The sequence below is a fragment of the Anser cygnoides genome, chromosome 11 (genome assembly GCF_040182565.1).
Source record: "Anser cygnoides isolate HZ-2024a breed goose chromosome 11, Taihu_goose_T2T_genome, whole genome shotgun sequence".
Taxonomy (NCBI): domain Eukaryota; kingdom Metazoa; phylum Chordata; class Aves; order Anseriformes; family Anatidae; genus Anser; species Anser cygnoides.
In genome coordinates, this window is record NC_089883.1 from 8,303,047 (window position 1) to 8,326,666 (window position 23,620).

General features: G+C 63.5%; 3 protein-coding genes across 7 annotated transcripts in view; 1 reads left to right on the plus strand and 2 right to left on the minus strand.

Moving 5' to 3' along the window:
- ACAN (aggrecan) overlaps positions 1-4,631 on the plus strand; it is a 48,608-nt gene extending 43,977 nt beyond the window's left edge. The window contains exons 15-19 of the mRNA XM_067004032.1: positions 1,425-1,583; positions 1,669-1,751; positions 1,991-2,135; positions 2,733-2,915; positions 3,819-4,631. Coding sequence (XP_066860133.1) covers positions 1,425-1,583; positions 1,669-1,751; positions 1,991-2,135; positions 2,733-2,915; positions 3,819-3,907 — 659 coding nt within the window. The 3' untranslated portion in view covers positions 3,908-4,631. The remainder of the gene's footprint in view (positions 1-1,424; positions 1,584-1,668; positions 1,752-1,990; positions 2,136-2,732; positions 2,916-3,818) is intronic.
- A 525-nt stretch (positions 4,632-5,156) lies between these two features.
- Positions 5,157-10,079, minus strand: HAPLN3 (hyaluronan and proteoglycan link protein 3). 2 transcript variants are annotated; one of them, XM_048072026.2, is made up of 5 exons: positions 9,342-10,079; positions 7,708-7,866; positions 7,148-7,519; positions 6,217-6,519; positions 5,157-6,038 (listed from the first exon to the last, which is right to left on the minus strand). In XM_048072026.2, the coding sequence occupies exons 1-5, from the start codon at positions 9,595-9,597 to the stop codon at positions 5,758-5,760; spliced, it is 1,371 nt and encodes a 456-aa protein (XP_047927983.2). In that variant the 5' UTR covers positions 9,598-10,079; the 3' UTR covers positions 5,157-5,757. The 2 variants fall into 2 exon arrangements, with proteins under 2 accessions (XP_047927983.2, XP_066860126.1); XM_067004025.1 differs by having other exon boundaries at positions 7,708-7,896; positions 9,342-9,388.
- A 2,445-nt stretch (positions 10,080-12,524) lies between these two features.
- MFGE8 (milk fat globule EGF and factor V/VIII domain containing) lies at positions 12,525-21,276 on the minus strand. 4 transcript variants are annotated; one of them, XM_048072024.2, is made up of 10 exons: positions 21,109-21,276; positions 18,933-19,058; positions 18,595-18,720; positions 18,198-18,311; positions 17,898-18,079; positions 17,463-17,618; positions 16,552-16,696; positions 15,361-15,545; positions 14,146-14,301; positions 12,525-14,021 (listed from the first exon to the last, which is right to left on the minus strand). In XM_048072024.2, the coding sequence occupies exons 1-10, from the start codon at positions 21,179-21,181 to the stop codon at positions 13,878-13,880; spliced, it is 1,407 nt and encodes a 468-aa protein (XP_047927981.1). In that variant the 5' UTR covers positions 21,182-21,276; the 3' UTR covers positions 12,525-13,877. The 4 variants fall into 4 exon arrangements, with proteins under 4 accessions (XP_047927981.1, XP_047927978.1, XP_066860124.1 ...); XM_048072021.2 differs by having other exon boundaries at positions 15,361-15,563; XM_067004023.1 differs by lacking the exon at positions 21,109-21,276 and adding an exon at positions 20,396-20,541 and having other exon boundaries at positions 15,361-15,563.
- Positions 21,277-23,620: the final 2,344 nt, after the last annotated feature.

Consider the following 23,620-nt stretch of genomic DNA (forward strand, 5'->3'; position numbering starts at 1 on the left):
AATGTCTGCTCACCTTGTGCGAGTGGTCTGCCTGCAGAGACCAAGGGTCCTTAGAGCTTCAGCTACTTCCAGATAATCCATCTGATCTGCTAAGGAGGACAGAAAACATTTTAAACCCTTCCAACACCTATGAAGCACCTGCAGTCCCCAGTTGGAAGAAGACAGAAGGGTGGATTAGCAGGAGTTTGTGTGATTGAAGGTGACCGTGCTTTGACCTACTGAGTTTAACAACAGAAGAAAGAAACTGAGCACAGAAAACCTTACTGGGAAGGGAGAGAGGCACGAGGACTGATGAAATCTCACCGCTCTGAGAGCAGGAGGTGGCTGAGAAAGGGTGGGAGGTCGTGCATCTGCAAGGCTGACATTAAACCCATCCTGGCGTGTCCTCGATTTCTGCTCTCACCTCTACTAGACTTCTCTCCGACCAGGGTGTAGTACGGCTCTCTCTGCTCCCTCTTCATGGACGGCAGAGGGAAAGCTCATCCCTGTGAATGTAGGTACTGAAAAAAAATGATGTGGCAGAGCTCATTCAAGGCCCGAGAGGTACACCATCTCCAGCCAGTGGCTGCTCCTGCCCAAAACCCAAGTCTCAAGTGCCACCATAGCACCATTTCTGTGTCTGCCCTTGTTTCCTTCAGGCACGTGGAGAAGAAGCGTGCTGTCGTGTTGGATGGAAGCTTCTGAAAGCTACTTTTGTGGTGGCTTCTCCATTCACCTCTGTTCTCCCCATCTGTGGTTTTATTTTTATAAGTAGTAGGTTCAACTCTTCAAAGTTTCTCAGGTGGTAAAAGACACTCAAAAAGTTGAGACATTTTTGTCCTTTTCTTGCAGTTTCCAAGACTTTTTCTTGAGATTTCCTTTTCTATCTCTGCCATGGTAAGTTCCTGCCCCCTCTCTTTTCTCCATCTGGGTAGGTTTCCCTTTCCTCAGAACCCACAGCAAACAATGTGACCACCTGAACCCAGCCTTTCCTCCCCCCTTTCCTTTTCAACATGCGAATGTCGATTCTGGGCTCTGGGATTCGCGTTTTGGAGATGCTTTCCAAAGCAAGAAAACTCTGCAGGCCAACACAAGTGAGAAAAGAGGGTTGTGGCTTGGGCCAGCTCCTCAAGAAGCCCAGACACCAACGAGGATGGAATTGCTCAGCAATAACTCTGTGTTACTCAAGTTTTCCAGTAGCACTGGTCACCCTATGGCAAAAAAAGGGCCTTCGACACAGGCTCCCTTCTCTTCTGCATTTTTCTTCGATGTCTTCTGTCATTTTCCCTGGGGTGTCAGAGAGACACCCCTGTCAGGGTTTGCTTTTTAGTGGCAGTGACCGTGTGTTGTCCTGTGCCGTCAGCGCATGAGCTGCCAGCAGGTGAGTCGGAAGGCCTCCAGGCTCACGCTCCAACTCCTTGTCATCACGCCCTTGTGTGTTTCAGACCTGGAGAACTGCGAGGACGGCTGGACCAAGTTCCAGGGCCATTGCTACAGGCACTTCGAAGAGAGGGAGACGTGGATGGACGCGGAGACCAGGTGCCGAGAACATCAAGCCCACCTGAGCAGCATCATCACCCCAGAGGAGCAAGAATTTGTGAACAGTGAGTGTTGGGGGGCACGTGGAGGACCCGCAGCGAGCCGTGGGGAGCCGCCACCCACTCTTCTCTCCCCGTCTGGTTTTCGCAGGCCACGCGCAGGACTACCAGTGGATCGGGCTCAGCGACAGAGCCGTGGAGAACGATTTCCGCTGGTCTGACGGGCACTCGCTGGTGAGTCCCTGGGGAGGGCCAGGGGGCACAGGAGCGGGGTTCCCCTGGCATTTCCAAGCCTCTCGTGAAACAGAGCCACAGGCTGGGCCCCATGGGGGTAGAAATAGTCGCTGTAGAAGCAGTGTGGGCAGCCCGTGGTTTCTCCTGATAAAAGGCAGGAGACACAAAGGAGGGGAGGAGAGGCAGCGGGAGAAAAGGGAGGGCTTGGCTCCAGGTAAAAGGCTCTCCTCTCTCCCCAGCAATTTGAGAACTGGCGGCCCAACCAACCCGATAACTTCTTCGCCGCGGGTGAGGACTGCGTTGTGATGATCTGGCATGAGCAAGGCGAATGGAACGACGTCCCCTGCAACTACCACCTGCCTTTCACGTGCAAGAAAGGAACAGGTGAGCCCTTGCACCAGCAAGGAGGGGGGCCAGTGTCTGTTGGGCCAGGGCATGAAGGCAGCACTGGGAGCACCCAGTGCACGTGAATGGGAACCCATGGGTCAGGTCCAGTGGGGTTTTCCTCGCAGGAAGCTTCATTTCTGCACAAGAAAGTCAACGCAGAGAGCAAAGAGGAACGTAACATGGATTTGTCACTGCAAGGGGTGTTCAAAAAGGTGGAAGGAATTGGCATTAGGATTTGACCTTGATCAAGCCTCTAGGAGGAACACTCCTGAGGTCTTGAAAAACAATAACAGAAGCCAGGAGGAGCGGGGGCCTCATGTCCCCAGGCAAGGCTGTACCCTGGTGGCAGCATTGCTCCTGCATGCCAGCCCCATGCCCTGCCAGGGAAGCTCTCACTGTAAACTTGCCTCTCTGGTGAAGTTTTTATGAACTTTTTTTGCAAGAGTCCCCTTTTTTGTATCACCTCCATTTGTTTCTCCCCAAAATAAATGATCCACCCATTGTCAGCTGCTTCTCTGGCGCTGGGGCTCAGGTGATGAGACAGAAACCTTTCGGATCCCTCCATCTCTCCCTGTCTTTGCCCGTCTCCCATAGTCGCCTGCGGGGATCCCCCCGTGGTGGAGAACGCCAGGACCTTCGGCCGGAGGAAGGACCGCTACGAAATCAACTCCCTGGTGCGGTACCAGTGCGACCAGGGCTACATCCAGCGCCACGTGCCCACCATCCGCTGCCAGCCCAACGGGCAGTGGGAGGAGCCGCGGATATCCTGCATAAACCGTACGTCTCGGCTGCCCCAATCCCCACAGCCCCATCCCGTGGGATGTCAGAGAGGGATGCCTTTGACCAAACCTTTCCCCCCCTCGGCCACCCTTTGGGGAATGGGGAGGGTTGGGGCTGATGCAGGGGTGGCACCGCCATGGGGTCAGGGTAGCTCCGAGCCAAAGGGATGCCCTGGTCCCTTGTCTTGCTGGAAGTTTTCCCGAGATAGGGCTGTAGGAAGGGGAAAAAGGAGCTTAATAAGAGCCAAGGCTACTTAGGGAAGGAAAAGGAACGCTCCTGCAGTGGTGAGCTCTGGCATCAGCAGAGGACAGGAGCAGGGCGCTGTGCCCGGGGTCCCCCCGTCCCAGCACGCTGCCGAGCAGACAGGAGCCCTGCGGCAGAGCTGCCCCGAGGGACGGGGCTGGGCTCCTCGCCCCTCTCCTCTCGGCCCTCCAGCCCTCTCCACGAGGCGTCCCAGCCCATCCCCAGGCTGCCTACACCCCGCTCCCATCCCTGCTCGCAGCTTCCCAACAATGTCATCGCCCTCAGCCAAATCACATCCGTCAAGTGTCAGCCCAGCTGCTGCTCCGGCTGCAGTCCCGGGGCGGAGGGGACAAAGCTCCAGGCAGGGAGGAGAAGGGGAGCAGGGGCAGGAGGCAGCGGGGCAGCCACGGCCCGATGCAGCCTTGGCTCTGCCAAGCACCAGGGCAGGGGGCTCAGGCTGCTCCCCTCTTTCTGCTGCCCCCGTCTGAACCCTCCTGCAGCTATTTGGGGGGCGAGAGAAGGGACGGCGGTGTGCTGGCTGCCGCTGGGACACCCTGCTCTTCTCCCCGTGCTCACCCCTGTTTGCCCAGGGATTTTATTCTGCACGGGACAAGCAGTGTCTGTGCTGCCAACAAGGTGTCTTTTCTCCCCCCGCAGCCTCCAGCTACCAGCGCAGGCTATACAAGAGGAGCCCCCGGAGTCGGTCGAGACCCAGCGGCAGCGCCGTGCACAGACCCACCCATTAGAGCGGGGCGAGAGACACCGAGGGGCAAACGGAGAGAGAAAGAGATTTTTACAGAACAGTTATATTAACAGAGTCGATTTCTTCTTCTTCTTGTTGCTTTTTGTCATATAAGGAAAAAAAAAATTATATTAAAGACAAACCCACCTTTGTGTATATATATAAAAGAAAAAAAAAAAATTAATGTTTTTCCAAGCACCAAAGCAAAGCGAATTAGAAGTCAGCCTTTTTACTAACCGTCCGGTTCCAATTATCTTCGTGCCTTCGGGGACAGGGAGGGGGGTGGGTTTGCAGAGGGCAGGGGGTTAAGTTAAATAATAAAGATGATTATTTTTTTCCTGATTTTATCCACGAACAATGTAATTATTTCTGTTATTTAATCTCCGGGGTGGACAGCACCTTTTGGGGTTAATTTTATTTTTAATTTTTTTTTTTCCAGAATCCTCCTACTGCTGCGGCGCGTCGGGGCGGGTGGGGAGATGGGCAGTGAATGTACCGGGGGGGCCGGGGGCTGCGGTAGGGGGGAGCCGGGGGGGGGGATGCTGAGACCCTGGGGTCCCGGCCCCACTCTGCTTCCCCGCCGCCGCCCCACGGCGCAGCGCCCACCCCGGGACGACGTGCTCTTTCCAGGGGACCGTGCGGGGCACCAGCGTTCCCTGCACCTATTTATATTTTTGAACATATCCTATTTTGAAAGAATGATAAATAATAAAGAGAGCCAAATCCGATAGGGTTGTGTGGTGGTTTTTTTTGGGGGGGGGGAAAGGGGGTGGCGGGAGGTGTCTGGGGGGGGCTGGTGGAGGGTTTTCCATGGCAAGAGAACGGGGAAGGAAGGGCACCCAAACGGGCTGCACAGGGCATCATGCACCAGCCCCAGCCAGATCCCAGGGGTGCAGTTGTGGGGACAAGGGAGAAATGCAGGGGGACCCCAAAAGGAGAAACCGCTCCCCAGATCTGTCTTGGAAGGGGCTGGGGCAGGAGGAGCTGCCCAGGAGGGGTCAACCCCATCCACACCCCACAGCTAAAACCCAACACCGAGAAATCCCATTGCCAGCAGATGCTCACCCCCTGCCTTCCAGGCCCGGCCCCTGGGGGTTAATTAGCACTCGTTACGAGGGGAAGGCCCCCAGGAGATGATGGTGAGGTGATGGAGGCATGCATGGCCCCGACAGCACCCTGGCGGTCCTGCTGGGGACCCCCCCACATCCTCCCTCCACGGCACCAGGCTGGGACAGAGGTGGGGACACAGCCACATCACTCCGGGGCTTTCTCCCTCGTTTATTAGAAGAGCTCCAGGAAAATACATCTTTTCGTAACAAAACGCTCGAAGAAGAAGGCACCAGAGTTCACACGGAGTCCGGGCGCGGGGCGCACGGAGGTAAGGCACTGGGGCTCCCGTGGGGACGGGCACAGCAGCATCCCCCAGCAGGACGGGGATGGGTACAGGGCCACAGCAGGGGATGGGGTGCAGCAGAGGCACCCGCTTTGTGCCTCCGGTCCCCTGCAGCCGGGGTGGCAGGGGACAAGGGGGCAGAAACGTGGCCGGGGACAAGGGGGCAGAAACAGCCCGGGAACGGCAGGGTGGCCGGCGTGGGCGAGGGGCTGCCCCGGCCCCGAGCAGCAGCCCCACGCTGTACGTGGAGCAAAATGCCCCAGCCAGGAGCCCTGCTGCGTTGAGAAAGTGTAAAATGTAAAGGAAGAAAAAAAAAAAAACCTAAAAAAACAAACAAAATAAGCCGCCTCCCACCCCGCCTCCCCCCACAATCACCCCCAAAACAGCCTTGGGAAACACCCGGTGCAAGGCACCGTCGGGCTGGAAGCATCCTCTGGCCGAGAAGGAGCTCCCCCGGCTCCTTATCTCTCCTTGTAGCAGAAAACCCCAAACCTGCCCTTGCTGGGGAAGCCGAAGCTGCGGACGCCGGGCTCGGCGGGGCCGCAGTTGGCTCGGGGCTTGGCGATGGGGTAGCGGACGCTGCCGTCCGCCAGCCAGCCGGCGTCGCAGCGGTCCAGCCCCAGGAACTTCCAGGCGGAGTAGAGGTGTCCCACCCTGGCGATCTCAGCTCCCGCGTCCTGGCACGCCTGCTTGGCTTCCTCCAGCGTCAGCCCAGCTGGGCGCTCCAGGTAGAAAATCTCTCCTAGGAGGGACGGAGGGAATCAGGGGGGGAGCCCCCGGTGCCGAGCATCACCCGGAGCATCCACGCCGGGCTGCGAGCCCCGTACCCCAAGGGGCAGGGAGGACACGGGATGCCACCAGCGGGGCACCAGATGCCATCTGCGTCTTCCCCAGCCCCCCCCCCAGGGCTCAGCACCCACCTCTGAGCGCGGAGGAGAAGCAGAAGACGTCGAAGCGATGCAGGTGCCGGTGGCGGGGGCCGTAGCTGCGGATGCCCGGGGCGAGGTGCAGCCCGCCGCAGGGCTTGCGGGGCAGGCGGATGGGGTACTGCACGGTGCCGTCGGCCAGCCAGCCCGCGTTGCACCAGTCCAGCCCCTCGCTCCACGCCTGGAAGAGCTGGCTGAAGGTGGCGATGACGGCGCCCTGCTCCTGGCACGCTCGCTCGGCTTCGTGGAAGTTGAGGCGGTACTGCCCGCGGGGAGGCTGGTAGGGGAACACGATGCCTGGGGGCAGACGGGGCGCTCAGCCGGCTCGCGGGGCAGCCCACGAACCCGACGCCATCGGGAGCGTGCACGGGTCCCCGACCCATCCCAAACCCACGCTGCAGGGCAGGGAGCACCCCAGGGTGCAGCAGCCCAGGCAGCACAGCCCCAGGCTCAGGCGGGGCTGCGCTGGGCACGCAGCCACCAGCAGCGAGATGCCAGCGACATCTGGTGGCACTGGGACAGCTGGTGGTGGCTCCGTCCTGGGGACACGCACACACCTCCCTCGTGGGCATGGCTCCGGCACACGTGGGGATGCTCAGACAACGGTAATAGGGATGCAGAGACCACCACTGCAGGGACATACGGACCCAGGGACACACAGACAGGGGTCCCAGGGGGACACAGCACCACCACGGGGACGCACAGACCGCAGGAACACCACCAACACGGGGCTGGCCGTACCACTATCACAGGGACAGCTGGACAACGGGAACCCAAAAACCCCCATCCCAGAGAGCTCTGAGCCCCGAGGATCACCCCGCACACCCCAGCCCCTTCCTGCCCACGGGGGCCGGCTGGGCTCTCCCCCCAAACACCTCGCTGCCCCGCAGGGGTCCCCGCTCGCCGGTCCGCGCCCCGTCCCCACCTTGCAGCCGGAGGTCCACCACGTCGCTCTCGTCCTCCAGCCCGTCGATGACCTCGCAGCGGTACTTGCCGTCGTCCTGCAGGCGCACGTCGCTGACGACCAGCGAGGCCTCGTGCCGGCCGCCCTGGTGGAGGTGGGCACGGCCTCGGAAGTCCCCGAAGGCCATGTAGGTCTTGCCGATGGCCACCAGCACGTCCTGCTCCTTGGTGTAGTCGTCCCGCAGCTTGGACCACTTGATGCGGATCTTGCGCTTGCCCTCCTGGTCAGGCTCGAACCGGTAGTGGCAGGGCAGGGTGACGTTGGCGCCGCTGGAGCTGTAAACGGGGTCTCTGGGGGTCTCCACCACCAGCTTTGCCCCGTTGAAGTAAGCCACTGGATACAGGGAGGGAAGATGTCACGGGCTGGGCCTCACCTCTCCCCCCAGCCACCTCTGAGCATCTCTGAGCACCCCCAGTGCTCCTCCAGCCCCGCGTACCCCTGAAAACGTGGGTGCTGACCCCATCCTAGAGGCAGGAGGGCAGTTCAGCCCCTTGCACCAGCCCCCCCAGTGCCTGCCGTACCTTTCTCATGCCCGTTGCCCTTGTCGTTCATGACGTGGTTGTAGTAGAAGCCGTTGTAGAAGGGGTGGTAGGAGCCGCTGGCCAGCTGCAGCAGGGTGGCCTCGAGGAGCAGCGGGAGCAGCAGCATGGCTGGCAGCGGGGCTGGACCCTGAGCCCGGGCTGCAGAGACGGAAAGGACTGGGGCTGCACCTGGAGAGGCACCGGCGCTACCCCAGCAGCCCCTTAACAGCCCCCACAATGGCCACCCGACACGCTGCAGGGTGACCCCAAAAGGAACGGTGCTCCCTGGCACGACGGGGCGCTCACTGCCACCAGCACCGCGGCTCGGCCAGCCCGCAGAGCTGGGGGCACAGCAGGGAACAGGGCAGCACCCGCCAGGGAAAGCAGGACCCCAGGGCGTCCTCCGGACTGGGAGCACTGGGAACACCTCCCCTGGGGCGCACGGGGAGCACGGCGGCCGAGCCCGGCTGCGGGCGGCAGGCTCAGCTTACAGAGGCAGCAGAGCGTGCAGCCGAGCAGGGGAGGAGAGCTCGGGGCCGCCCGGCTTTGTGCGGGGCCGGGGCAGCGGGGGCAGCCCCCTGCCTGGCCGCAGACCCCCCCAGCTCCCCCCCCAGGGCCGGGTGCCGCTTCCCGCCCCGGACGCAGCGGGGGCTGTCCCCATACACCGAGCTCACCGCAACCCACGTCCCCCGGGAGAAGCCCGGCTGCCCCACGGCACCGGGGACCCACCTACGGGGTCGCTGCCCCCAGCTCGGCCCCCAGGGGCACCCAAGGGTGCCCAGCGCGGCGTCCCCCAGGCCAGGCACATCGCTACCTGCCGGCCTGCAGCCTTCCCCGGAGCCGGCAGAGGGGGCACGGCACCCGGCCAGCCTCCGCAGCCCCCCCTCCAAAGCAGGCAGGGATGTGACACCCGCGCCCCCCGCTCGGACAAGGTTTACGAGCACCACGAGGGTGCCCCAAGGTGAGGGCACGGGGGGGGCCGCCTGGCACAGCGGGGACCGGGCTGGGGACAGCGGTGACATCCAGCCACGCCGCCGGGGCCGGGACGCGCAGCCCCCTGCTCCCCCCGCGGGGTGCCGGACCCCGGGCTCTCCTCCTCGCCCGGTGCCACCACCCTGCGGGTGCAGCCCGTGCACAGCCAGCCCCAAAAACCCCCATCCCCGAGGGCTTCGTGACCCCAGGACGGAGGGCGCGGGGTGGGCACCGGTGCCGGCCGCGAGGCGGGTGCGAGCGGGGCGTCACGGCGCTGCTCGAGGCACCGCGGCCATGCGCACGCCGCCGTGTGCTGCCGAGCGCCGGCGGGGCGGCGGCAGGGGCTCGAGGCACCGGCAGCCTCGCACCTTGGGACGGGGACGCCGGACCTCGCCCCGCTGCATCCCAAATCTCTTCGCCGCCCGCGAGCGGATGGCGGCGTGGGGACGCGACGGCGAGCCGGCGTCCTCGACCGCGGCGATGCCCGGCAGCCTGCGCGGCGATGCCCGGCAGCCTCCGTGGTGATGCCCGGCAGCCTCGGCGCTGATGCCCGGCAGTCCCAAAGCGATGCCAGCCCTCCCGGCCCTCCGCACCCCGCCGGGTGCCGCACCCCGGGGTGCCAGCCCGCCCCGCGCCCGTCCCCGGGACCGAGCCCTACTCACGCCGGGCAGCAGCGGCAGGCAGCGGGCAGGCTGCAGGCGGTGCGGTGTGTTTGGGGCTCTTGCAAAGGCTGAGAGGAAGCAGCTCCAGGGCCTGCCTCTTAAAGGGAAACACACGCCTCTCCCAACCCCCTGCTCGCGGCCTGGAGCAGGGGTGGGTGCCCCGAGACCCCCGCCCGCCCTCCAGCCCCAGCCGGAGCCACGCGCCCTGCCCGGGGCCGTGCCCTCGCCAAGCACCCGCCTGGTAACGGGACGGCATCGCCCCGGCTTGTGGGGGGAGCCGAGGGGAACGGGGTGCCCCGTCGGGGATGCCGAGATGAGGGGGGTGAGCCCCACTGTGTCCTGCTCAAAGATGTGCGCGGGGAGAGGAGGCATCCCGCTGCCCAACGTGGGGGCTGGCTGTGGGCGGCGGTGGTGCCAAGCGAGCACGTTGTGGGAGCTCCACGAGCGCCACAAGCACGTTGTGGGAGCTCCACGAGCATGTCATGCGGGCAACAGGCAGCTCCGGGGGTGTCTGTGCTCTGGGGTCAAGGGGAGGCACTGAGCCACGAGGCTCAGCCTCGTCGGGGCTCAGCCGGAGGCCAGGAGGGCAAAGCAGAGCTGGGAGAGCGCGACTCAGTGATGGCTCTGCACCGGGACACAGAGACGGGGCCAGAACATTCGGGCAGCCCATCCGCTGGGGCACCTCCATCCACAGCACAACCCCAGCTCCTTCCAGCTCCAAGAGCCCTGGGTCTGTCCCTCGGGAGGGCACGGCTGCCGTCCCAGGGCTGGGGGTGGCCGAGCGCCCGGCGGGACCCGGGAGCAGCAGCAGCAGCGTGTGGCCTGACCCGGTGCCCCGCCGGCCCGGCCCAGCGCTGCGCTTTGTTGTTTTATGGCGAGGAAATGAGGCTCGGGGGCCCGGGCCCTGCTCCTGCCGCCGCTCAGGACGGCGTCAAACCGGAAAGAAAACAAGGCGTGCGAAAATAAATGGGAAACCCCATCCTGGCGGCCCCGGGCCTGAGCCCGTCTGGCACCGGCGGCACGCTGATAGGGAGCGGCGGCGGCCGGGACACGGCGTTATCTGCCACCAGCCCGCCGGGCCCACGCTGCCCCGACCCCCTTGGGAAGCGTGACTGGGACTGCTGGGGGACCTGGGGTCTCACGGCTCGGATCTGCCTCTCTAATCACAAAGAAGTAAGAGATTAAATCCAACCCCCCCAAAAAAAAAGGGACGGCCTGCATTCAGGCGGCCTCGCCGAGCAGCTCTGGCTGGACGCAGAGGCCATCACGGGTATTTTGGGGACACCGAGCCCCCGTGCTGGCTGTAATCCTATACATCCTGCCCCCAGCACCGTCACGGGGCCCTGATGCACGGCACCGCCAGCTCGCTTTTGGCGAGGGACAGCCGTGGGTGCGTGACGCCCGGCGTGCCGCCCGCCCTGCCAGCCGGAGCGCGCTGCCCCGCAGCCCACAATGGGGGCGATTACATCTCCCGGCACGGCGGCTCCGGGACGTGCCTCCCCACGTCCCAGCCAGCGTCTGATCTGATCTGATCGGGGACGGTCCCCTCCCCGCCGGGGCACGCTGCTCCTTGGCGCGGCCGCCCCATTGTTTCGGAGAGGAGGAAAAAGCCGCAGGGTGCCCGAAATGCCCTGCAACGAGCCATCCCTCCGCACGGCCCCAGGAGAAGGGGAGAGGGATTGTTTGGTGAATCCCCTGGGCTCCTTCCCTCCTCTCACCCTATTGTCGGTGCTTAGGGGATGCTCCCAGCCCTGCTTTCTGCTGGGGCTTTGGGTCGAGCCCCCCGAGGGCGGCCCTGGGCTGCGGGGTGAGCGGCGCCGCGCGGGGTCAGGGCAGATCCAAGCCCGCAGCATGTGGGACGGGCACGTGCTTGGGGCTGGCCGAGCTGCGGGTTGAACAGGAGCCATAAAAATGTCATCCCCGGCTCGCCCGCCTCAAAGCCAGGGGCTGACAGCTCCGGCGCGGCCCCGCTGGGGATTTCTCTCCGAAACGCCGCCTGCACGGGACCCGTCTCAGCTCCCAGCAGGAACCTGTTGCTGACGGCTAAAAGCAGGGAGGAAAACCCGCACCCGCGGCAGGACGGAGGAGGCTGCGATCGGCGCTGGGCTTTCCGGGCAGAGGCGAGAGGATGCTCTCCCCTGCGGCTGCTTCCTGCCGAGCAGGCTCGCGGGCAGCTGGCAGCACCGGCAGCGGGGTCAGCAGGCAGCGGGGTGCCGCGGCTGCAGCGTGCCGGCCTTCCTGCCTCCGGGAAGAGCATCCGAGGGACAGGGACGAGCCGACAGAGGCTTCGCGTGGTGAGCAGGGTGCCCCGGCCCTCCTCGCCCTCTTCAAAGGCAGCCCTGTGGTCTGCAGGGGGAAGGAAGCGGCGCAGTGCTGGGAAGGGGCTCGGCCTCCCCTAGCGGGGTGGGGGTGGCAGGGGACAGCGGTGACGGGGTGTGGAGGACGCGTCCCCTGCTCCGACGTGTGGCTTTGGCTCGCTTCGTCCTCCCCGCACAGCCTCCCCCGGCTCAGGGCTGTCTCGGCCTGCCTTGGAGCAGGCTGCCCTTATCGCTGCCGCAGCTTCTCGGAGATAAGGGGGGCACGTCTGGGTGGGAGCGGAGCTCAGCGCGTCCCCCCCCGCTCTGGCTGTGTCACCGATTTGTCACCGAGCAGCCAGGGCTGCGGTGAGTTCAGGAGCTGCGGGGACAGCGGGGCAGTGGCGGGATGCAGGTGGCACCAGGGCCATTCGTGCCAGCCTCGGGGTCCCTGCCCAGTGAGGCAGAAACCTCTGGAAGGAAGCAAAGCTGATCCACCCCAACACCTCGGTGCCTTCCCCGCCAGGCCCAGGGTCCCCATCCGGCACCCTCCATCCCCCACCCCCCCAGAGCTCGGCCGGCCGCATCCCTGCGCGCAGCCCTGGCCAAAGCTCTCGCTCCAAGAGCCAGTTTCGCTTCACAGTGGGGGATTTGCTCCAGGATCAGAGCCAAAGGAGGATACGCAGGGTGTGGGGTGCTGATAGCCACTTCCCCTCCCCACGTCCCGTCCCGTTACGCTGGGCCAGCTGCGAGCACCGGGCTGCCGCAGCTGGGAGGGGTGGAGGCCGTGGGAAGGATGCGCGCAGCCCGGGTACCCTGGGCACTGGGGCACCCCGGGGCCCCTCCGCCTTCCCTCCAGCCGCATCACAGAGCAGCGAGCACACGGCCCGAAGTTTCAGCTGGTTTTAATACTGTCAGTGACACCCCAGCAGGGCCAGCCCCAGACCGGCCAGGTCCCCTCGGTGCTTTCCAAAGCCAGCCCGGCCCCGCGGCCACTTCCCGTCCCAGCACACGGGGACAGCATCGCCACCAGTGCTGCCCACGGGGACACGGCCCCAAGGTGAGGACTTGTCCTGCCGCTGCCCTGAGCCCCTGGCCATGCTCCTGCCTGGCAGTGCCAGCTCTCACCCCTCTCCTACTACCACTGCCGACTGCTCCAGCACCGTGAGGCTCCCCCCCAGCACAGAAAGGGAAAAATCAGGTTACAAAAAGGGTCAGGGATGCGGCTGCCTGCCCACTGCACTTGGGTTGTTCAGCCACCGCCTGCCGCTGCTCCTCCCGGCACCCCGTGCCCAGCTCCCCGTTCCCACTGCAGATGGCAGCCACTGCTTGGCTCTGGGGGCGAGGGACCTGCAGCCCCCCCAGTAAAAGGGGACGGTGGCACTGCTAAGGCTTGGAGGACGCTGGTGCTGGCACCCTGGGAATGTGATCGAAGGGGAGAGAAACAATTCCCAAGACCTCCCCCCTTAGGAGGGCAGGGTGCCCCCGCCACCCGCACCCCGCAGACCCCCGGATTTGCTCCCTTGGGGAAAACAGCCTGGCTGGGGGCTGGGGAGGGCTCTCGGCTGCCAAAAAGCCAGACCCAGGGGGCAGAGCTGCCGGCCAAGGCGACGCGGCACTTTGTGATAGGAGCAGCCTCTCCCCCATCTCATCACTCCTCTCGCACTATGCGGCACTGACACCACCGGCAAGGGGACTCGGGGCCTTGCAAAAGGGACGGGGGACCCAGCTGAGGGTTTGCAGCCCCCTGCGTGCAGCTGTGCGGGGAGCAGGAGGGACAGAGGGGGCTGGTTTTTGGTCCCCCCCAAAACAGCCAAGCCCTGAGCTCTGGCGCGGCGCAGGCAGGGCGCTGCTGCTGGCTGTAGCCTCGCTGCTGGAAGCAGAAGCAAAAAGGGGCAGAAAAGTTGGCTCCAGGATTTGCGGGGGGTCCTACAGCCAAGCCCCAGCTGCAGAAGGGCCCCTCGTTCCCAGCTCACGGGGCAAAAGAGCAGGACCCATCCCCACATCCCACCCACGACAGCCCCATAAAGTGCAGTGCTGCAGCCCCAGCACCAAGGCAGGGCGGGGGGAGGCTCCCCAGCCCCATCCGGCCAGGGCAAAAGGCAGCGCCTCCGACTTATTTTCGGGGAGGGGGAAGAGGGAGGCTTGAGGTGGGAGCGGGAGGTGCGGGGGGGCGGGCAGGGCGCGGGCCGGGCGGCGGGGAAGAGCAGCCCCGTCGGTGCTCTGCGCGCCGCCCCGGCGCCTACTCGTCGCAGCCCAGCAGCTCGACGCGCAGCGTGATGCGGTTGTGCCAGGCCACGGGCAGGATGCGCACGAAGCGGGCGTAGAAGGGCACGTCGAAGACGTTCTTCTTGTGCGAGTAGTTGTCGCTGTTGCCGTGGAAGATCTGGGGGGGGGGGAGAGGGTGGGGGTGAGCACCGCGGGGACCCCCCCGGCCACCAGCCCCAATTTCCCCTGTGCCAGCCGACCCCGAGGCGTCCCCGAGCCCCGGGAGCTCGCCGCCCCCTCACCTTGGTGCTGTTGGTCTGGCTGTCCCGGTACACGGTCCAGGAGGTGCCGTTGTCACTGTAGGCCACTTTGTAGGCTGCCACGTACTGGATGTGGCCGAAGTCGCGGGCGCCTTGCGTGATGATGCCCGTCACCTTCTTCGGGTCCCGGAGGTCGATCTGGCACAGAGAGGAGGTCGGGCACGGCGCCGCACATCAGCGGGGCTGGCACAGCCCTGCCGGGGCAGCAGCGCTCCCACCCAGAGCATCCCGCACCTCCCGGGGGGCCGGAGCACAGAAAACACCCCTCAACCTCTTCCCCGGTGGCAGAGCAGCTAACAAAATGCTGTCGTGAAATATTTGAACCTTTAACACTCGCAGCATCCCTCAGAGCGACCCAAAACGAGACACAAGCCCAGCTGCCTCAGCTCAGCCCCCGTGGGGCAGGGGTCTACTCCCCGCACGTCACTGCTGCCCCTTACGCACCGTTCGCTGAAAAGGTCACTGTGGGAAGGATGGCCAAGCTCTCCGGGCATAAAAATAAAGAATCCCCAGGGGAAATGCATTTCCAGCAGAAAGCGATTCTGGCTGAGGAAACACGCGGTTCAACGCGGTCTGACATTTGGGCCGTGAGTGAGGTGGTTTCTGTTCTATCTGCTCTGCCTCCTGCTCTGCCACGCTGTGCTACTGCTGCTGGCACGGCGCGGGGCAACGCAGCAAACGAGCTGAAAGCCTCATTAATTTAGCTCCTATTTTCTGTTCCTTCAGGCCAGTCCTAGCCATACGTAGCTGTATATTTATATATATGAGTGTAAATGTAAACCTATCTGCACGTACCCAAACGTCCAGCCTTCAGTGCTACAGCCCACGGCAGCGTGTCACTGCGACCCCATCAGGAGGCATTTCCACCAGCTGCTTGATTTAGGGCTGAGGAGCAGCTGCTTTTAATCATTTCCCAAATAAAAGAAAAAGTGGGACAAATATCTAAACTGCTTTGTCCTATTATGTCACGAAATCATGTGAAAAGTATAAAAACAGCGGAGGAAAGGAAACCGAGAAGGAAATTTCAAAACTATTTGTTCCCATTCCAGGCTGGGAATGGAAATGCAGACCTGAGCTGTCCTGCAAAACAGAAGGGAGGAGGAGCTGGGGCTGAGGGGTCGGGGTCCGGAGGGGGGGTCAGGGCCCCACGGGGGTTGCCGTAAGCCCCCCCCCCCCCCAGCCTGGGGGCAGACCCACCTGCAGCCACTCGGCCTGCCCGTTGTGCAGCGCCGTCCAGGCGTTGGTCTTGCCCGTCTTGTCCAGGCGGGCGTAATGGGGGTGCCAGGTAAAGGCGTCGATGCCCCACGTCTTGAAGACGCTCGAGGCTGTGATCTGCTGGTCAGGGATCAGGTGGGATTTCATGCCCAGAGGCTCCGAGCAACCTGCCGTGTTGAAATACACTGTAACACAACGGTTTATGCGGGCGGTGAAAGGGAAAGAGTCCAAAGCACCAGCACCCCCACCGCAGCCGGCAGAGCCCCGCGGGGCCGGAGGGCACATCCCGGAGGCACGGAGAGCAGAGCTGGGCACGGGACGGCACCGGGGACACGGGACGGCACCGGGGACACGGGACGGCACCGGGGATGTGTGGGGCTGGCAGCTCGCCCATGCTCCCGGCCGCAGCCAGGACGGTATTTTCGGTGCCGAGCCATTCCCTGCCTCACAGTGCCTCCTGCTGCAGGGACGTGTGGACAGCCCGGCAGCACAGCCCGGCACGAGGACAGAGCTCAGCGCTGAATTCGCAGCTGGCACCGCACCTGGGTAGGGAGAGGATGCGGCCCGAGCCCCAGCCCGGCACGCTCGCCCCGCTCGGGGCTGTGCCAGGCACTGCCTGGGACGTGCAGCAGGGCAGGAATGCGGGGAGGAGAAGGGAAAGCCGAGGGCTCCGGCTAATCATCAGTCACGTTTCCCACAGGACTTTGATCTTCGGTAGCTTTTCAAGCTCTCCGGCAGGAAAAGCAGCCGGGTCAGGGATTGGATGGGGAACAATAAAAAAAAACCCCAGCCGTGAGCTGGGACAGCTTGGGAAGGTGTTAGCAGCGTGAGAACGCAGCACTAGCCGGCTGAGCTGATGGGATTAACAGCCTGCGCTCCCAAAAAGCTCCCGTGGGGATTTCCAGGCATCACGAGACAGCCTGAGAAAAACAAGTGCTCGCTGGCCAAGTAGGGACGAGGACGGGTACGAGGGGGGGACACCCTGTCCTACGTTCCCTGCAGTGACCATGGGGTCAGCCTGGCGAGGCGAGGCGTCAGCAGTGGAGCCAGACCGACACCCACCCGGATTGAACCCCCCTGCCAGCCCCGTGGTCCCTGGGGAGGGGACAGCCCCTGCCCGGCACCCGGAGCCCGCACAGAGCCACCTCCCCGCGGCACACGGCGCGCATTTACCGTTCATCTCGCAGCCGATGAGCTCGAAGCGCAGCGTGCAGGCGCGGCGGCACACCACGGGGTAGATGCGGATGAACTGGGCCGTGATGGGAGGGTCGAACATGTTGGTCTGCATGGTGCCATAGTCCACGTTCCCCTGGAAAACCTGGAAAAAGCAGGCGGAGGTGGGCGCCCCAGCACCCGCTAAAAGCCCTTGCCCACCAGACGGACAGACCTCGGCGTCTGTTCCCCAGAACCAGGGGAACCTGAGCTCATCGATTGTGCCCCTGAAGGGCGCACGAGCTGGCAGCAGCCCCAGTGCTCTCAGCACTGCCACGTGATGCTCCGTGCTTCATCCGCACAGAGCTGCCCCCACTCCCTGCAGCTGCGCTCCCCAAATCGCGACGTGCGCTCGAAAAGCAGAGGGCTGCCGTGCTTGTTTGCGTTCAAAACGCAGCGTGCTGTCAGGTCACGCTTCCATGCTTTTTTTTTTTTTCCAGCACTGTGCAGATGAGATAAACTTTTCTTTGTTTAAAGCGAGGCAGATATTCCCAGCCTTTCCCTGGGTGCACAAAAAAACAGCCAGGAGGCAGTTCCCCTAAAAAAGTGCTGCATTCAGTGACTCGAGACCGAGATACGCGGTGGGCTCACGCTCAGCCCAGAGCCACGCAAGTTATTTGCTGGCGCTTCCAGGCCGTGCCCACATCCTCTGTAGCACGTTAACTACAAAGATGTTATCTGAATGACCTGAATAAATCAGCCCTGCTTCTTTGGGTGTGCTCATTACGGTCAATTAAAGAGCCGGAGAGCACTCCCGAACCGCCCGTGCGGTGCGGCACGCTGCTCGGAGGGTCCCCGACGTGGCTTTGACCCGGGTCAGAAGCACTCCCCCGAGCTCAGGACTGGGCACACAGCCCCACCGCTCAGCCCACCTTGTCCGTGTCCTGCTTCTCGTCCTTGCAGAAGGTGAACTCCCTCCCGTCCAGGCTGTAGGCCACTTTGTAGGCGCGGATGTACTCCGACTTCCCCACGCGGCGAGCGCCTTGCGTGACGATGCCGCTCAGCCTCATCTTCCTCAGCAGGTTGGCCTGGGGGGGGGAGCAAGAGGGTGAATATAGTGGGACGTGAGGTCTGCACCCACGGCACCACCCAGCCTGGCAGCATCACACCCAGGAACACCTGGGCACCGTGGGTTCCTCAGTGCTAAAGCCCTGCATCCCCCTGGCCCCAGGTCTGGGAAGAGGAGGGGACGTCACCCCGCCGGGTGCCCACCGCCTTCTCCAGGACACGCGGTGCCCCAGGCGGCACCGTGCTAAACCCCAGCAGCAGCAGGTAACGGGGCTGCTCGCCGCTCCTCCCATAGGTACCTGGATCCAGGGGCTCTTGTCGTAATTGCTGGAGGTCCAGGCGTTGACGATGCCGTGGTTGTTGAGGCGGGCGAGCTCCGGCCCCCAGCGCTGGAGGCCGAGGAAGCCGTAGTGGACGGAGGAGGCCGAGAGCTGCGCGTCCGAGATGGCTCCTCCTTCCATGCCCAGGGGAACGGCACAGCCTGGGGGCGCGGGGAGGGAGGGAGGGAGGGAGGGAGAGCAGGGGCCATACGTGACCAGGCAGCAGAACCAGGGGCTCGTCTGCCTCCTGCCTGGGGACAAGGGGTGCCAGGAACTTACGGACGTGGCAGGACCTCCCGAAGAAGGGAGAAGGGCACTTGCAGGTGTAGTCGCCATCCAGGTCTAGGCAGGTGCCTCCGTTTTTGCAGGGCTGGGAGGAGCACTCGTTCTTGTCTAGGACAAAGGAGAGTGGGCTCAGGAGGTGACCCCAAAGCCAGCCCCGGGAAGAGAGGTGTCTGCAGAGCGAGGTTCCCCCAGACCTGCTGGCACAGCCTGAAGCTCTCCTTCAAGCCGTGTCCCTGCTGGCCGCAGGGCTGGTAACATGTGTGGAGCAGGCTGAGCTTTGGGGCAGCCCCGTCACATCACCGGGATCACCACATCCCCTTGGGAGCAGGTCCAGGGGTGCCTGAGCTGCCACCTCCAGCCCCCCCCCAGCCCCCCAGCCTGCTGTACTCACTGTTCTGGCAGTGCACCCCGTCGTACCCCGCGGGGCACTTGCAGATGTAGTCGGTGAAGACGTCCCCTCGATTTGGGACCAACTGGCACTCGCCGTTGTTGTGGCAAGGGTTAGGGTGGCAGGGGCCTGGGAAAGGGGAAAGGAGGTAAAAAGGGATGTTATATGGGCACAGGGGGAAAATAAGAGCATCCTCTGTGTTTTCAGTGCCTGAGGATGCAACAGGGCTGGAGGCACAGGGCCACGAGGAGGGCACGCTGCCAGGCTCCTGCGGGCTGCCTGGTCCCCTGCACCTCACAGAGCCCCTGCGACGGGGACTCGGGTCCCTCCCTGAGCCTCACCTTTCTCTGTCTCGTTGCAGTCAATCCCAACGTAGCCTTCAGGGCAGATGCAGAAGAAGGGGGCCTCGTTGATGCCGGTCAGGCAGGTGCCCCCGTTCTGACAGTGGTTTACGTTGCAGAAATCACCTGCCAGCAAAGCCACGTGTCACCGTGAGCCATCAGGAAAAAAGTGCACAGAAAAAGTGGTTGGACAGAGCCCGAAGGTCAGCCCAGCGCCCAGGGGAATCCCAGGCCCGCAGCGCCCTGCCTGCTTCGGCTGCGGTGCCGGGAGGCCGGGGCTGGCCAGGCTGGGGCACGCACGGGCATGAGCAGGACAGGATGATGCCAGGGAACGGGGCTGGTCACCCTGCTGGGTTTTGCTAACCAAAGTTAGTATTTACAAACAAAAAAATCATCGCAGGGGGAGCCACGTGCCTGCGCTCACAGCCGCTGGAGAGGAGGAAGCGCAGGGTGCCGCATGGCCTCGGGGAAATTCCTCCCACCCCCAATCTATCCTGCCCAAACAGCTGCAGGGTGGCAACGCTCTCCATAAACCTCGACCCGATTCCCACAGAGCTGCCTGAAAACCTTAAGAGCCCCACGCCAAGCGCAGGGACAGCACGTTGCTCGGTGCCACGCTCGAGTCGGAGCAAAGCTCCAACTCAGGTGGAGACCCAGCAGCGATCCCCCACCACCTGCATGCCCCGGAGAAGGTGGAAGGTAATGAGCTGTGGGCTTGCTGCCTGGACCCACACCAAGCAGCAAGGCTCTCATTAGCCTAAGCTACTACTCAGCGAGCTCCTACTCATTAGCCTTTTAATAGCAGGGCTGCTCCGAGGAATCCTATTCTTCCCGATGCTCAGCAACTGTAGGGTAGGCACCAGCAGCAGGCAGGCCAGGCGGGGCCCGGGCGTCCCACGAGGGTTTCCAAAAGGATGCTGGAGCTCCCTTAGCCCAGCCTTGGGAGGCAGAAAACCTCGGGCACCGGTTCAAGTCGCTGCCTGCGCTGCCCAGCCAGCTCTGCATGACCTCATGCTCCATCAATGCGCTGCCATGAGCTACGGCGCGGGAGGAGAGAGCTCCTACACGGGCTGCTCCGTGGGGATGCCTTCGCCCCACACTCCTCCGCAGGTCCTGGGCGCATCCCAAGGACCCCCTGCGCACAGAGCTGCCTGTGTGGAGCAGCAGGAGCCGGCTGCCTCCTGCAGCACGGCGTGCCAGCGGACGTGTGCGCCCCGGCATCCTCGCGCACGCCGCTCCGACGGGGGAGTTTCTGGGGTGGGACATCTGCGGGAAAAGGAGCGAGCGGCGTAAAATTCCCTGCATATCTTCCCAGGGCTGGGACGGGAGGGGTCCCGGTGCTAGATTTATACTTCATTTATTCCGAGGGAGCAGATTCTCTTTTCTCCCCTCCCAGGAATAATTCCTCGGGTGGCGGGTGTCACCGGCCGGCCCCTCGCCCAGCAGCGAGGCACGCCACTCACATTTTCCAGTGCTGCAAAACGTTTTGGATGCTCCTACTTTTTGGGACGTTTCAGGGCCGGCGGCAGAGCGGTTCAGCATCTCCATCCTCCCCACACACGGATCTCTCAGGTCAAGGACGGAGCTGTCACGGCCCGGACAGCCAGGAACCAAGGCCACAGAGCTCAGGCACCGCTTTTGGAAATGTTTGCTTATGTGCACCCACAGGCTGGCCGGAAGGCAAAAATAACATCCTCCGAAAACCGGCGGGGCTGGGGGGGGGTCAGGTCAGGGCTGCCCGGGGAGGGCCGAACGGGCGCCCTCCTGCGCGGGGGCTTCGCTCCCCTGCTCCCTGCTCACACCCGTCCCTTTGGGGTCACCTTTTGGGGTCAATCTTTGGGGTCGGCCTTTCGGGATCGCCCTTTTGGGGTCAGCCTTTTGGGGTCAGCCACCCCACTGTAACCCTTGGGGGTCAGCCTTTTGGGTGATCGCCCAACCCCCGGTGACCCGCAGGGCGCTGCCTCTCCCCGCGGCTCCCGGTGCCGTGCCGTGCCGCGCCGCTCCCAGGGCAGCTGTTTACACGCTTATCTCAGCCCGAAAGCACGGCACGGCCCAGCTCGGCTCGGCTACTCCCGGCTCGGCAGCCAGGAGCGAGCTGCGGCCCCGAGCTCGTCCCTCCCGGCCCCTCTGCTCCTGCGGGGGGCTGCGCGCACCCCCGGGCCCCCCCTGCACTCACCGGCCACCACCAGCAGCAGCGAGAGCCCCAGCCCCAGGAGGAGCAGCGCTCGCCACCGCCTTGCTGGCTCCATGCTGCGTGCCGAGCCGTGCCGAGCCGAGCCGTGCCGAGCCGAGCCGCTCCTGCTCCGCTCCGCCGCGGGGCTCGGGGCGGGGAGTGACTCGGGGCGGCCCGGCACGGCTCGGCACGGCCCGGCCCGGCCTCACGTGCTCCGCCGCCCGCCCCCGGGGTGGGACCGGCACGGCACGGCACAGCCCTCCGGAGCCCTGCCGCCTCTGCCCCCGTGGGTCGGGCTTCAAAGGTAGGGGTGGTTAATTAGGAAGCACCGAGCGAGGCGCTAATGAGCTCGGGGAGCGCGCTTGGGGTGCGTGGGGTGCGCGCTCCGGGGGTGGGGGGGCGTGCTGGTGGTGCGTGGGGTGCGCGCTCGGGGTGCACGGGGTGCACGCTCAGTGCATGGGGTGCACGCTCAGGGTGTACAGATGCACACTCAGAGTGCACAGGGTGCACACTCAGTGCATGGGGTGCACGCTCAGAGTGCCTGGGGTACACACGCAAAGTGCACAGGGCGCACACAGGGTGCATGGATGCACACTCAGGGCGCATGGGGAGCACACTCAGCACAGGGCGCACACTCAGAGCACAGGGATGCAGACTCAGGGTGCATGGAGTGCACACTCAGAGTGCATGGGGAGCACACTCAGCACACAGGGTGCGTGCTCAGGGCACATTTTCTCTCCCTGGGCGGGCTTCCCCTATGTTCCTGCAGGGCACTTTGGAGCTCAGGGCGCATCCCACACCACCACGCACAGATCAGCCCAAGGAGCCCAAGTTCCTCCGGAGCAGCCTGCAGCCAGGTCGGGGACAGCCCCACAGCGCAGCACCACACGTCTGTTGGCTCAGCCATGAACAAGACCCTCTTTGAGCGTTGTCCAGCCCAGACCCCAGGGGAGGCCGTGCTGGAAAAGCCCAGCCGTGCTTTCCAGAGCTGGTGCCACGTGGGGAGCTCTGCCCGGGAAGGCAGAAACTGTCGGGCTAAAGCACGCTCAGGCTGAATTCATATTCAGCAGCAAACGCTTCTGAAGAGGGTACAGGAAACCACACAGTAAAAATATGCAGGATCATTTGCCTCCGCGCTGGAAATCTCCTCCTATCCCCCCTAAACGTGAAGTTGACCTTATCTCTTCTTGCAAAACCCTCTGTTTTAGCATTAGCTAATCTGCTGCAGATAGTCCTGCTGCTGCCCACCGTTACATGTTGACTCTTCCCGAGTCTTGCTCCATTTCTGGCTCTGGCAACTTGGCAATCTCAGCCGGCAGCGAGCTCAGCAGCCCGGCCACGTGCCGTGCACTTTGATCAGCCGTTCCACCTCATTTTCCATCCCCGCTCCAGCATCCAGCCGCCTCGTCCCTCGGACACAGCCTGTGCCTCCTGTGAGGCGCAGCCAAGCGGTGCCCCACGCAAAGGGAGCTTGCCCACCCCCGTAAATAAACCCTTTGAACGTATCCCTGGAGCACCAGGGCGTGAGGAAGGCAGGGAGCACGCACGTATCTCACGGCCAAGCTCGGCGGTGGAATTTCCATCAGTTATCGATGGAAACACCAGCGAACGTTTTGCTCAGCGAAGGGAGAAACAGCAGCTGGAAAGGAGAGAGTGGACAAGACACTGAGCTTGCTTTCGAATAACCCTTCAGCCTCAGGGTAATTACTGCTATTGTGTTCAGCGGGAAACAAGGTCGGAAGGGGAGCACGGGGCAAGATTCCCAGGCCCGTACGCAGGCAACTAGGCCAAGGGTGTTTGTTTTGCCTTTTGAGGAGCAACCGCCTGGTTGTGTCCCAGAAGGAGCTGCAGAAAAATCAGCAGCCTTTCTAAAAACAGAAAGCGGAATGTTTTCCTTCTGTCCCCTGGGGCATAAATGCCGCTGTCCCTACTGACACGCATGGGAAAGGATATTAAAAACGGAGGCGGGGGAGGCAGCCGGAGCTCTGCTCTCCGCAGGACCCCCCGTCCTGGCAGCACCAGGGGCTCCTCGAAGGGGGACCTGCGGGGGGACGAGGGATCCCAGAGAGGGTAGGGGGGCACCTGGGGCTGGAAAGGTGCCGTGCTGGAAGATCCTGGCTGGAAGAGGGATGAACTGGCTGTCAAAAGAGAGAGAAGCAACCTGTGAAGCCCAGGGAAGCGTTGAGGAGCAGAGAGAGCCCCCCACGCGCACACCACGCCCCAGCTGCGCGCAGCCGCCAAGTTTTCGCAAGGGATGGCTCTACTTGAAAGGGTTTGGTAGGTCGAAGGTCAGGCATAATTTCACTGCCTTCTGCAGGGACTATTTAGGCCTTGTTATAGCAGGATTTACCACTGGGTTTGGTTTCTTCCGCGTGGAGACCTTCCAAGCCGAGCAGCGCTGTAACTCTTTCTGAGCCGCGCAGATAGCCAATGCCCTGGGCCCCGGCGGGGGGGTGAGAAAGAGAAACATACGTGATGGGGCTGCGTGTTCCTGTGATGCAATCCTCTTTATTTC